General features: G+C 40.7%; 1 protein-coding gene across 1 annotated transcript in view; it reads left to right on the forward strand.

Annotated features, from left to right (window-relative positions):
- plxna3 (plexin A3) overlaps window positions 1-13,565 on the forward strand; it is a 144,981-nt gene that overhangs the window by 79,160 nt on the left and 52,256 nt on the right. Inside the window, exons 7-8 of the mRNA XM_042224441.1 lie at window positions 1,784-1,924; window positions 8,817-8,917. Of these exons, the coding sequence (XP_042080375.1) occupies window positions 1,784-1,924; window positions 8,817-8,917 (242 nt within the window). The remainder of the gene's footprint in view (window positions 1-1,783; window positions 1,925-8,816; window positions 8,918-13,565) is intronic.

A 13,565-nucleotide genomic window follows, 5' to 3' on the forward strand; every position in this document is an offset into this window, starting at 1 on the left:
TGTGTGTGTGTGAGAGAGAAAATCGGTGTGTTTCTGTAAAACAGGATTGTGCAAGTGTGTATTTGGTTGTGAGTCAGACCTGCTGCCTGTGTGTGTGTGCAGCTCGTCAGCTCTAATTAAGCTCGGCCTCTTAACGAGCAGACAGCTAATTAACACACTAAGAGAAGCACACACACATTTGTCCTTCATCACACGCTCTGGTTTCTTCATCGTTTTTGTTGCTATCTTTCTTCTGTCCTTCTTTATTCCCTACCTTTGCACCCTTAAATCCTTATATCTTCCTTTTTTGTGTGGTTTACTCTTTATTTAACTTTTGTCCCTGCCTCCTCATTCATTTCCTTGAATCTTTCCACTTACTTCCCTCCTGTTTTCATTCCTTTTCTTTTCTCTATATTTTTGTGTTTTTCTTCACTTGTTCCCTTCCTTTGTTCGTTCCTGTTTTATTTCCCTTTCTTTCTCCTCACTTCCTTTCCTTACCTTGAACTCCCCTCAGATCTTATTTCTCGTCTGTTCTGTGATTTTAATTGTCGCTTTTGTAATTTTCCATTTTCTTTCCTTCTCTTTTTCTCTCATCTAATTTTTTCCCCCTTCTCATTTTCTCCTTTTTTTTATCCCCGTTTCCTCCCCCTCTCTCTTTCCCCTCTCCCACTTTTACCCCCCTCTTCCTCCTCTTCCTCTGTGGTGTTTTTCTGGGTCAGACAGAGGGAGGGAGGCGGGAAGGTTTGGGGAGATTTGGGGAATCTTATTTTAGTCGCTCCACATTTTCGAGCAGTGTGTCTCCTCATCAGCCCTCTGCTGTATTTAACTTTACATGCTCACCATCATCATCACCATCATCATCATCATCATCTCTATTCAGTGAAATCTAATCCCATTATTCGCTTTTATATCTGTAAAATGGCAGCTTTTTTTTTTTTTACATGGTGCTATGAAACAGTTCAACACTTTGCATTAAGTGTGAGCCACCCTCACAGTTGCCGGGCAGATTTCTGTGGATATTCAAAGTCACCAGAGCATGAAGCCCAATGAAAAAAATCTTTGTGCATTTGAATCTGTGAATTTCCAGTTGAAGTTCTAAACAATAGGAAAAATATAAAAAAATAAAAAGACAGATTTTTATTTCACGCGTTCGGTATATGGAAAATATTTGGAACTGATGAAACTGCAAATTTCTAGTTGAAGTTTAGCTTTAGATTATAGATTTTCCAATAAATTATAGAAATAATATTTCTTTAAAGGAAAAAATGATTAAATTAGGTTGGTAATTGACGTTGTTTTGGATTTAAAAGCATCTCCACTTTAATTCTGTAATTAAGAGTTAACTCGGATTTTCAGTGGAAGTTCTGACTTCATTGTTCTTGTTAAAAAAAACTGTATCTCTGCTACAAAATAGCAAAGAAGGTAAATCATTAGATTCATTGTTGGATTTTCAATAGAAAGACTTGTGGGTGTTAAACTGGCGGATTTTCAAAGCGAGTCTGACTTTTTTAAATGAAGAAAATCATCTTTGTATGGCAGACCTAATTAAAAGTTAAATTAGCGTATTTCAAATGGAGGCTCTGGTTTTTCACTAGATAAAGAAAAATAAATTTTCTGCATAATAAAAATCTCTGTGTTATTGGAGGAGATTCCAACGGAGGTTTTGACATAATTTTCTTTGAAAATTGAAAATAAAAGTTTCCGTTTGCTCCTTCCTGAGTGATTTTCCAGTTTGTTAGCGTTTCTTATTGTTTTTACAGGTAGGTTTTTTTAATGATCGTCATTCCTTTTGTGTTCGTTTCAGATCCGCGTGGATGGGATCCCGCCGCCGGCCGAGAACGCTTTGCTGTATGAGACAGTGACTGTGGTGGAGGGCAAGCCGATCCTGAGAGACATGGTGTTCAGTCCTGACCATCAGTACATCTACCTGCTCAGTGACAGACAGGTAAATACACCTGCTGAGCCCTTACACGATCAGTCAGAGAAACGGTCACGAGACTCTTCTCCGTTCGTTTGTCCCTTTTATTTTACAGCCCAAAAAACACAAAGCTGGCGTGATGGTGACGCACCAGATCGGCTTGTTTGGGTCACTGTGAACATTTCATATTAAATGTTTATACAGAGATTTCGTTGTGACGCTCTGACATGATTAATGTTTTTGCCCTGCATCGCATTTTTATGGGTTAATCTAAGAACATTTGTGCTCGAAAGAATTTGATCAGCAGATTTATAACTGACCTGCATTTTAACAGATAAGGAAATCAAAAAGTCCTGACTTAGATTCTCCCTGATTCAGAAAAATAAAATCCTGCACAGAAGAACGACGTCTGAGGGTTAAATTAGCAGATCTGTAATGGACGTTCTGCTGGACAGAACTGTGAAGATTTCCCGTAAATGATTTTAGTGAACTTTTACTCACCCAGAGAAATGTATCCTTGTATAATAGAATTACTAAATAACCTAAAGAAAATGAAAATAACAAGCTAGATCAGAACATTTCCAACTGCATTAAGACTTTTAATCATTTAGTTGTCTTCTAATCAGTCATGAAAACAAAGAAAAGCTTGATATAGATGAGATGAGGAAAAGCAAATCTGTGTAAATGGAACAAAATCAGCAGATTTCCAGAGGAAGTTCTGATAAATATAAAAAATAAAATGCTCTACAGAAGAAGCCGTTTTGTTTCATGTTCAATCATCAGATTTTCAATGGAAGTTCTGCATCGAGGTTTTCAGTAGCCAATGAAAAGAAAGAAAAGGTCTGTACACAATAAAGACTCATGAGTTGGTTTTCAGTTCGTCAATTTTAGTTCCAGTCATTAATTGGGGGGGAAAACATGTTCTATATAGAAGAAAGCTTCTGAGTGTAAAATCAGCAGATTCCTAATGGAAGCTTTCCAGCAGCTAATGAAAAGCAGGGAAAGTTCTGCACAGAACTCATGAGGATTAAGTGGGCAGATTTCCAACGGACTATTTGGCTTAAATTTCTTGTAATGCAACTTCTAGCGTAGGTTTTTCAAAAGTTGCAGAGAACAAAGTCCTGCAGAGAAGAAAGCCTTATGAGCATTAGATCAGCACATTCCCAATGGAAGTTCTGCATTAGGGCTTCCAGCAGCTGATGTAAAAAAGGAAAGATTCTGCACATTTCTGTCTTTTTGATAAGAAAATGAGCCCAAAAAATACACAGCAGGTCAGTTTATCAGAGGAGCTGCAGTCATTTACAGGGGAGGTTACGTGTGTGTGTGTGTGTGTGTGTGTGTGTGTGGGGGGTTGCCAGAAAGAGAAATATGAATTGTGTTGTTTTAACATCTGCAGACAGGAAGCTGAGAATATGAATATTGCTCAGCTGGCGCCACCACACACACTGTGTTTCTGAGGGTGTGTGTGTGATGCATGTGTCAGAAGTGGTGTGGTAGTGTGTAGTGTAGTGCTGTCCCAATGTTAAAAACTGCTCTGTACCCACTGAGACGACAGAGACGAGTTCAACAACTGTTAGTTCCTGTGCAGCTGAGGGGGAGACACACACACACACACACACACACACACACACACACACACACAAATGTTCGTCTTTGTCCATTTTCGAGCTGTGATGTCAGTAAACGACTGTCAGAACGTCCCAGCTCCTGCAGGACCTGAGCTCCTCTCCATCATGATGAACACAGACAAATATTAAATGATGTAGCTCTGGAGTCAAAGAGAAGTTTTTCACACAATACCTAATACAATATGAAATAATCACTTCAGTCAAGGCATTTAAAGACGTACATCTAAAAAACTCTGGAAAAAAAACTCTGGAAAAAAAACTCTGGAAGTTCTAAATCATTGAACTAAAAATCTATTTTAAAAAAATTCAATCAGGGTCTGATTTAATATATTTTGATTAAGAGAAACAGAAAAGTTATAGGAAACAATTCAATAAGCTGATTTCCATTAAAAATTTGTTTTTTACAGAGACACATTTGTTAAGTTGCTGATATGTTCAGAATCAGTACATTTTTAAATGCAAAGATGAATAATTTCTGTGACAGAGCAGTCGATACTGTAAATGAGCAGTTTTCAATAAATAAAGATATCAAAGACAAAAATATCACTGTTAAATAAGCTGGTTCTTAAAAGGGATTTCTGACATGATGTTTTTTGATGAAAGAATAATCTGGTGATAAACAGCCAAACAACAAATTGATTATTTATCTAGTCCATGATTTCCAAAGCATGGACCATGAAATGCCCATCCATCCTCTTCCACTTACCGGATTCAGGGTCATAAGTCAGTGGCGGGATACAACCCCAGTTTGTTGCATGCTTCAACAGAGAGACAGACGACTGAGTTTAGACTCCGGGCAATCTGACATGTGCGTCTTTGGTCTGTGGGAGGAAGTCAGCGAGAGCGCACACGGGAAAAACGTGCAGACCGTTTTGGATCAGGAAAGAATAAAGGAGTAAAGAACGAACCTCAACATACAAATCATCAGAACTTTAAAAAGAATCAGTGAAAAGAAAAACGTGCGACATCACCACAGTCCTGTTTCCATTTATACTGGTGCTTGAAACACACCAGATTGGCTACAGTCTGCTGTGTTATCTGGTTGTTAACGTATGAACCCTGCTACCGCAGCTAATGACGTCAGACTTAAAATGCGGATTGTCTGGAAAAGGAGAAATGCTCAGTTCATCATGTGAGGTCCCTCAGCAGCCTCGGCCTATAGGAGTGTGAGATCAGACTCACCTGATCCAATCATAACTAAATGCTTTATCAAGATAGAAAGTTAAAAGACTGATCTAGAATCAGTAGAGAGGCAGTCTGACTGCTGAATCCAAGCTGGTTCCACAGAGGAGAGACCTGAAGGCCGAAGGCTCTGCCTCCTATTCTACTTTTAGATATCCTGGGAACCACAAGTACGCCCGCAGCCTGAGAGCAAACTGCCCTACTGGAATAATTTGATACTACGGGGTCTTTAAGAGATGATGGAGAGTGATTATTCTGGACTTTGTATGTGAATAGAATAATTTAAGGTCCTGTATACATTCCAAGTGTCCTGAAGTGTAAACACTTGAAGTACAAACAGGTCAGATGTGCAGTTGTATTTGATTAGTATTCAGAGACACAGGCGCAGTCCTCGGCTCGTTCTCTGCCTGACACTGTTTCACTGCAGTGTTACATAAACACTCGCACACATTTACATGAGCTTTCAGCAGCCAATCAGAACTGCAGGCTGGCTGCCATACGAGCAGACAGACTCGACCAGTTTGCGATCAAACTGATTGTTTCTGTCAGTGCCACACCTGCAGCAGCTGCTGCATTCACAGACAGCAGACAGGATTCCCAAACAGACACTCGCATGACCTAAAAACACTTCAATCCTTATTTCATTAGCAAAAAAAAAGTGTTGACTGAGATCCTGCAGTGTTTTCAGCTCCGTGTTTTAATCACGATTCAGTTTAGCCGCTGTGCCGAGAATTAAATAAACATAAACACGAGTAAACACATCTAGAGGAAGATGAATTGCTGGTGTTATTAGCATTCTTACAGCAACCATCCTGCATACATCCCACCTTATGTTCAGTGATACGGAGAAATGCAGTTTTCCAGAGGATGTTTTTTTGGAAAGAAATTCATCTCTGAATTAAAGATCTTTGTAAGAGTTAAATCAGCAGATTCCCAGCAAAACTCCTGATTTTATTCTTTTTGATTAAATAAAATAAGAAAACACAAACACACACACACAGTCTCAGCAACTGTGTTTCCATGGACATGAGTATCTTTTATGAGTTTTTTCCTGTTTTGATCATATCATGAAAATGAGGTTTACTTGAACAGGACCTAGTCTGCTCATTTCCAGCACATTTTTATTCTTGATGTCTCCTAGAGTAGCTTTGCATGATTCATGATAATCCATGATCTCATGCCTTGGCTTGCCATAACCTCACAAAATCTTCTTGTTTTTAATCAACACATTTCAAAGTAAAACCTTTTACTCTGTTTGAAGTTTGCATTTTCACAGTCCAACTGCCACTCCTGAGCAGGTGGGCTGGTGGTGGGCTTAATGTCATTTTTTATCATTTTCATTCAAACCCAACTCATCTCTGACAACTGTGCTGTGCTTTAATTGTCGCTTTAGGCACTGAGTGTCTGCCTTAAAGCTGTTTTTCTTTGTTTATGCAACACATTACTGGGGTTCTCCACCAGTTAGGTGGGTGGTGTTCCGGTCCAAGTGCCTTTGGGCAAGACACTCAAGATGCCCAAAAGAAGTCCCAGTAAAAACAGAAACAACAACAGTTAGAAGTAGAACATGAGAATGACATAAATGTCCCCCTCACATTTGTGTGTTGCTCTTGCCTCACCAATCGACCCATTGCTGTTTGGCTTTTCTTCTTTTTAAAAAGTAGATGTATTCATACTGTGAAACACTTACTATAACTATACATATAAATATGGGGCGGTGATAATAAATGACCCCACAGGAGCTTGAAAGTTACACATGAGGTACTCTGGGTCAGCATATCCAGTACTTCTAGCGTCACTGTTTGTGACCACTGAGTGCTGTTTGTTCAGATTCCTGTGATGATACCAAACAAAGTGTTCACAGTTCTGAATTTAATCATCTGACATTCTTGCGACTGTCAGTCTGGAAGACTTGCTTAACTTTTAAATCAGCAGATTTCCAGTGGAGGTTTAGCGCCGGGTCCTTCAACAGACAAAGGAAACAAAGAACTCTCTACCACTGAAACCTTAAATGGATTTGACTTTGGCTGACCTGTTGGAAAACCGATGTCTTGTGACCCACAACTTGTTTACTTTACCATTTACCAAGTTCAACATTGCATTATAGCATATAACTAGTTTATTACAGGTTCATATGCTGCTTGTGAACACGTAAAATAAGGATAAAAATAAGTGTTCCGGGAGTTTCTTCTCATCAGTTGGATTTCATTTGCGTCAGCATGATTTGAACTCCACATATCAGTGAATAAACAATGTGAACGGGGCTGTATGAGAATGGGAACCACGGCGTCAGCAGCTTTTAGATGAAGTCCGACGGAAACAGCAGCGTCTCTTTAAGAGCAACCTGATAATGGGGTCAGAGAGGAGACAGGACCGTCTGTGCGAGACAATGAATGTATTCATGTGTGAACGTCTGAATGAGACCAACAGAGTTATCACTGTGTTTACTGTCTCCCTGCTGCAATGGCTTCTGGGTAAAAGATACGACACACACACACTTGTATTTACGTCTTTGTGAGGACCCGAACTGACCGTCTCTGTCTTCACTGTCTCAAACATCCATTGTTTTCCATCTTAAACTGAGATGGCGAGCAGCTCAGTTATGTTCACGTATGTTTCATGTGCTTTCAGAGGCATTAAGTGATTCAAGGCATCACTGGTGACCTAACCAAATGTTTTTTGGGGGAAAAAAAAGTTTTTCTAGGAAAAAGAAAATTTAGCCAATTTTTTTTCAGCTGCCTAAAAACCTGATATACAGTTTGAGACCAAATCACACAGGAAATAAAATTGTTGAACATTCAAGTCTCAAAAACACATGAACAAAAAAAACCCCACCTTCAGAAAACGTCCCCACTTAACAGAAATCTAATCTAAAGACACGGAAGCAACTTCTAAGAACAGCGTGATGACGTAATTGTCCTTCGTTACACATTTAAGATAAGAACTTGAAAAAGGTCCCCACTTTAAAAGAAAGTCTCTTCACTTTTTGAATTGTTCACGCTTTTTGTAGTAGTGTCCCCATTCTGCAAAAATGTCCTTATAGTCTTCAGATATAATAAATTGACATCCATGTATGCCCATTTTTCAAAAAGCTTCCTTCTCTCAAAAAACTGCCACAAATTTTCCCCCAGATTCATAATAATGTCCCACATTTGCCAACAATGAGTCCACACTTGGCTTGCCTCAAAATGTCCTAATCTTCTGAAAATGTCCCTGCTTCACATATCCATGTCCCAGTTTTCCACACACACACACGTCAGGTGGGGGCATCTAATTGACATAATGCTTTCCCTAGCCCCTAACCATGAAAAATGAGTGCCTAACTTAACACACTGTTTGCTACTATAACTACACATGTTTCTTTTTCAGCTATTTATTTATGAGTGACTTATGTATGTATGTATGTATATATATGTATATATTGTACTATTCTTAGTTAGTGTATTGTCTGTCTTGTCTTAATGTTGGTTTATAATGGAGCACTGTAACAAAAAATAATTTCCCCCAGGGATCAATAAAGTATTCTGATTCTGATTCTGATAACCCTGACCCTTACCCTAACCCTGTCACTAAAGCCACATTTTGAGTCTCAAATTGCCTTCAAACCTGTGGGGACTAGGATTTTTGTCCCCGCAAGTACAGTAAAGTTCCAATTTTTGGTCTTCACAAAGATATAAATACACGCTCACAAACACAGAGTGCATAAAGTCAAGAGAGTGCTGCTTTCTCTGGCTGTTAATATTAGCAGAAACCCACTAAACCACAATGAGATAATACCCGTCACACTCACTCACACACTCACACACACAAATGTGTGATGTAGGAACAGTTTCAGTAATGTCTCATGTTGCAGTCATACAATCACCTAAATCAATATCAAATCGGTTTTTACACATTGACGTCAGTAACAAACAGTCAGCAGAAGGTTCAGAAACATTTTCTGACGCTGAAATCAAAAATACTTGAGTGCAAACCTGCCTTAATCGAACAGTTTAGCAAATTCATATCAAATACCAACCCAGTTTTCATTCTCAGGTACCTGCCCATGTTTCTGCTTTAAACACGACTGCTGGTGGACTTGGTCACATGTCTGGTGTGAATGTTTGTTTCAGGTGAGCAGACTGCCGGTGGAGAGCTGTGAGCAGTACAGCAGCTGCTCAGACTGTCTGGGATCAGGAGACCCTCACTGTGGATGGTGTGTCCTCTTCAACAAGTAAGGAACGAACTGCTCCTGCTCTTCTTCTGCTAAAACAAAATAACAGCTTCGTCTCTCATTTTAAAATGCACCCAGTAACAGTCTGTGCGCTGGTAAAAGCACTGAGAGAAGTAAATAGCATTGATTGTCTCCTTCCAAGCACCTATGAAGGGGTGAGACTTAAATAATGCAGTTAGTGAACAATCAGTTCTTGAAATTGGTGTGTTGGATGCAGAAAAAATGGCTGTGTGAGGATCAGAGCTACTTTGCCGAGGGTTAAATTGTGATGGTTAGATGGCAGGCCTTTACCGCAGTCCGTGGGGTGCAGTAGTTAGTACCTACAAAAGAGGTCCAAGGAAAGAGAACCAGTGAACCATTGACAAGGTCACGGTGGCTGAAAGCTCATTACGTTACTGTAATGTGAACCGTTTAGTGCTTGGTCTGATGAAAGGTGTCGGAACATACAATGCTTTACAGCTTGCTGCATCTGGAGTTGCATACCTGCAGAACGGTCTCTTGAGTAGCCGTCATGACCCTGTGTCTACGGCCTAAAGCGGCTACAGCCGATGGTCCGGTCTCATGAATCACAGTTTCTTTGAGATTCTGTGCACAGCCAGGTGTGTGCTCCGTCTCCTGCTTTCCTCTTTTACACCCACCCCTGCATCTGGTTGCAGCAGATGTTGGAGATCTCTTTCTGTTTTAATTTTTTTCTTCCCAACGTTTGCCAACTAAAGTCAATCGTTGTTCATTGTTGTGAAAAGTGAAGACAGCAGAGGAATGTGATGCTCAGTTTAATGTTATGCTATGAAACATTGCTTCCTGGCATCCATGTAGATGTGATTTCGACATGTATGACCCAAGGGCCAACTGAGAAATTAAGCTAATGCCAAAGTGTCGAAAACTTGAAGTGGCTGCATGAGGCTGTCTCCAAAAGTGAGTCAATCTGCGTTTAGTCCCGCTGCAACAGCATTAACAAGCACATTTAGAGCCTGGTACAAAATACAGTTTAGGACTTTGTGTAGAGTTTGTGTTTTTTCCACTCATTCACCTGGATAACTGACAGACAGGTGACCAACACAAACAGCTGAAGGCCAGTGCTAGACCTCATCCACGACTGTAAGTCACAAAAATAGAGCTCTTCGCTGTATGTTAGATCATTTTTAAAGGCCTAAGTGGCTGATACGATGGTACAGACAATCAAAGACGTTGGTGCATTAGTTTTTGTGAATGAACTTTAAGTAATTGTTTTAATCTCTTGTTTAGCACTAAGGGTCAGATTTACTAACACACCAAACCGGTGCAAACTGGGTTTTGGTCTGAAAAACGTTTGCATTATACTTTTCACTTTTCAAGTCAATAACTGTTTTTCCTTTTATCTTATGGTGTGATCTCCCCAATCTTCAGCAGCTGTATTTAGTAATATATTTAGTAGTATCTAAGTGACATGATGCACCCCGCCAATCTACAGATATCTCAGAAATGATTTGGTGAACATGGCAGAGTTTTAGGTGTTAGGTGGTCTTAGCCAAAACATCTATGAGATGTGGTGTAAAAACAATCCACAGAGATGCTTTTGCTACTTCCAGGACTCAAAGCATGTAAGATCTTAGTGTCTGATACCACAGGACACCTTCAGATGTCTGTGAAGTCAGTCTTTTGAATGGTAGGAAATTATTTTCAGTGCCATTAATGAGACCAGCGCAGGTTTTAATGTTGTGGCTGATGAGGTCAAATGAAGATCTTGACTCTTTAGACATTTTAAGTTATTTTATTAAAGCAAGCAAAAGAAAAAACTTTAATTATTTGCTCTACAAAATCCTTGGAATATCTCAATTTCTTTGGGTCCAAAAACCTTCAAACATTAATTTTGCATCCAAACTCAAAAGCAGCAGTTTTTTTTCTTTTGTGACGCCAGCGTCCGCAAACATTTCATGCTGTTTTGTTCTATTTGTTCTAAAAGAATTTAAACTATTAATTGATTTTTTTTGGTAACTGATTAAGTTAAAGCAAATGGCAGTGAATCAACTACAGTAACCACTTCCTCTTCAATACATAAGAATACAGAGAAAGTGTGTGTGTGTGTGTGTGTGTGTGTGTGTGTGTGTGTGTGTGTGTGTGTGTGTAGTGTTGTGGATAGTTTTGTGTTGTGTGTGCGCATGCTCCCATGAGGCATCATTAATGCTTCTATAAATGGTTCACACCCTCATCACGATGTTTGATGTTCAGCATCCAAGCAGGTGGAGGAAGTTCCTCTTTGGATTGTCATCAGTTAGCTCCCCCTTCAAAGTAAAAGCCTCTGACTGGCAGTGAACTACAGAGAACAAAACACAGCTTGTTTTTATGCTGAAGCTTCTAGATATGTTGCAGCAGGACATCTTTGTGCGTAAACCCATCTCCCAGTGTGACATGAAGACATGTCGCCCTCACTTTTATAGTTTTAAGTTTCTTTCTAAAATCTCTGACTGTTCAGACAAGAGAAGGTCTGAGTGGATGAGAAAAATATCTGAGCAACTTTAATAAGCTAGCTCAATGGGAAGTCTCCTTTTTGAACCTTTTTTACCCCGAGTTTTGCTTCCAAGGCCAGGTACAGGCTCCACTACTTTAAAGAGTGATGTCTGGTGTCTGGTTCGCAGTGTGAAAGGAAAAGAGCAGAAAAGCAAACTGTGACTTATTTAGTTCATCAAACGGATGATTTTAACTGTAAATGTACAATCTTTGTGGTCCTCTCTGCTTTTCATCTCCTCTCCTCCTCACGCTCCCTCACTCATTCTGTCCATCTGTTGTTAATTAGAAGTAAACAGATCATTACTGCAGGCTGCTGTCTATGCTGTGTGGCGCTGCATATGTTGGAGCTGCTGCTCTCTGCAGACACCAAGCTTCACCTCCGACTGTTTCCTGCTCCAACTCCACCTGAAATCCCACGACACCAGTGTCACTCACCACTCACTTTAATTTTATTAGTGAAATTCAACAAATAGAAAAGATGTTTTCCATCTTCTTTTTTTTTTAGTTTGACAGATCCTGTCGTCCACCAGTGTATTCCTCTGTCACCTGATTTTAGGTTAATAGTCACAACCCTTTTAAAAATATAGAGAGTGAACTAAATGTAATAATAATAAATTAACAACAAAGAGAAATAAAAATAAAAATAAATGTCATAAAGAAGTTAGATATAAAAAAAAGTTTATATCTAAAAATGTGATATAAAAAACTTAGAAGAGTTAAAGTAAATAATCATTGCATGAAATTTAAATAAGTTTTAAAATTGTGCGTTTAAAGTCAAAGTAAAATGTTTTTAGAATCATGAAGTTTTATTTATAAATTACATCACATTTACACACAAAAGATGTTAAAGTGCTAAAATATTAAAGATTAATTAATTTAATAAAGTATTTAATTTAATTTAATTTAATTTAAGTAGTCAATTTAATAAAGTACCCCTGGACTGGCAGACCGGGGTGGTGGTCCCCATCTTTAAGAAAGGGGCCGGAGGGTGTGTTCCAACTACAGGGGGATCACACTCCTCAGCCTCCCTGGGAAAGTCTATGCCAGGGTGCTGGAGAAGAGAGTTCGTCCGCTAGTCGAACCTCTGATACAGGAGGAACAATGCGGTTTTCGTCCTGGTCGTGGAACACTGGACCAGCTCTTTATCCTCTCGAGGATACTTGAGGGTGCATGGGAGTTTGCCCAACCAGTCTACATGTGTTTTGTTGTCTTGGAGAAGGCATTCGACCGTGTCCCTCGGGGTGTCCTGTGGGGAGTGCTCCGGGAGTACGGGGTGTTTGGCCCATTGCTACGGGCCATTCGGTCCTTATACAACCGTTGCAAGAGCTTGGTCCGCATAGCCGGCAATAAGTCGGACTCGTTCTGTTGTGGTTCTGTGGTCCTGTTGCCTTCATCAGGTGATGGCCTCCAGCTTGCCTTGGAATGTTTGGCAGCCGAGTGTGAAGCAGCGGGAATGAGAATCAGCACCTCCAAATCTGTGGCCATGGTTCTCAGCCGGAAAAGGGTGGAGTGCCCACTCCGGGTCAGGGACGAGACCCTGCCCCAAGTGGAGGAGTTTAAGTATCTCGGGGTCTTGTTCACGAGTGATGGGAGAAGGGAGCCGGAGATCGACAGACGGATTGGTGCAGCTGCTGCAGTGATGCGGACGCTGTCTGTTGTGGTGAAGAGAGAGCTGAGTGTAAAAGCGAAGCTCTCAATTTAACGGTTGATCTACGTCTCTACCTTCAACTATGGTCACGAGCTGTGGGTAGTGACCGAAAGAACGAGATCGCGGATACAAGCGGCGGAAATGGGTTTCCTCCGAAGGGTGGCTGGCCTCTCCCTTAGAGATAGGGTGAGAAGTTCAGCCATCTGGGAGGGGCTCAGAGTAGAGCCGCTGCTGCTCCACATCGAAAGGAGCCAGATCAGGTGGTTCGGGCATCTGACAAGGATGCTTCCTGGGCGCTGTTTTCTGGTCATGTCCCTCCGGGAGGAGGCCCCGGGGCAGACCCAGGACACGCTGGAGAGATTATATCTCTCAGCTGGCCTGGGAACGCCTTAGGGTTCCCCCGGATAAGCTGGAGGAGGTCGCTGGGGAGAGGGAGGTCTGGGCTTCTCTGCTTCGGCTGCTGCCCCCGCGACCCGACCCCAGATAAAGCGGAAGAAAATGGATGGATGGATA

The sequence above is a fragment of the Haplochromis burtoni genome, unplaced genomic scaffold (assembly GCF_018398535.1).
Source record: "Haplochromis burtoni strain Fernald_Lab_line unplaced genomic scaffold, NCSU_Asbu1 Contig_138, whole genome shotgun sequence".
Lineage (NCBI taxonomy): Eukaryota > Metazoa > Chordata > Actinopteri > Cichliformes > Cichlidae > Haplochromis > Haplochromis burtoni.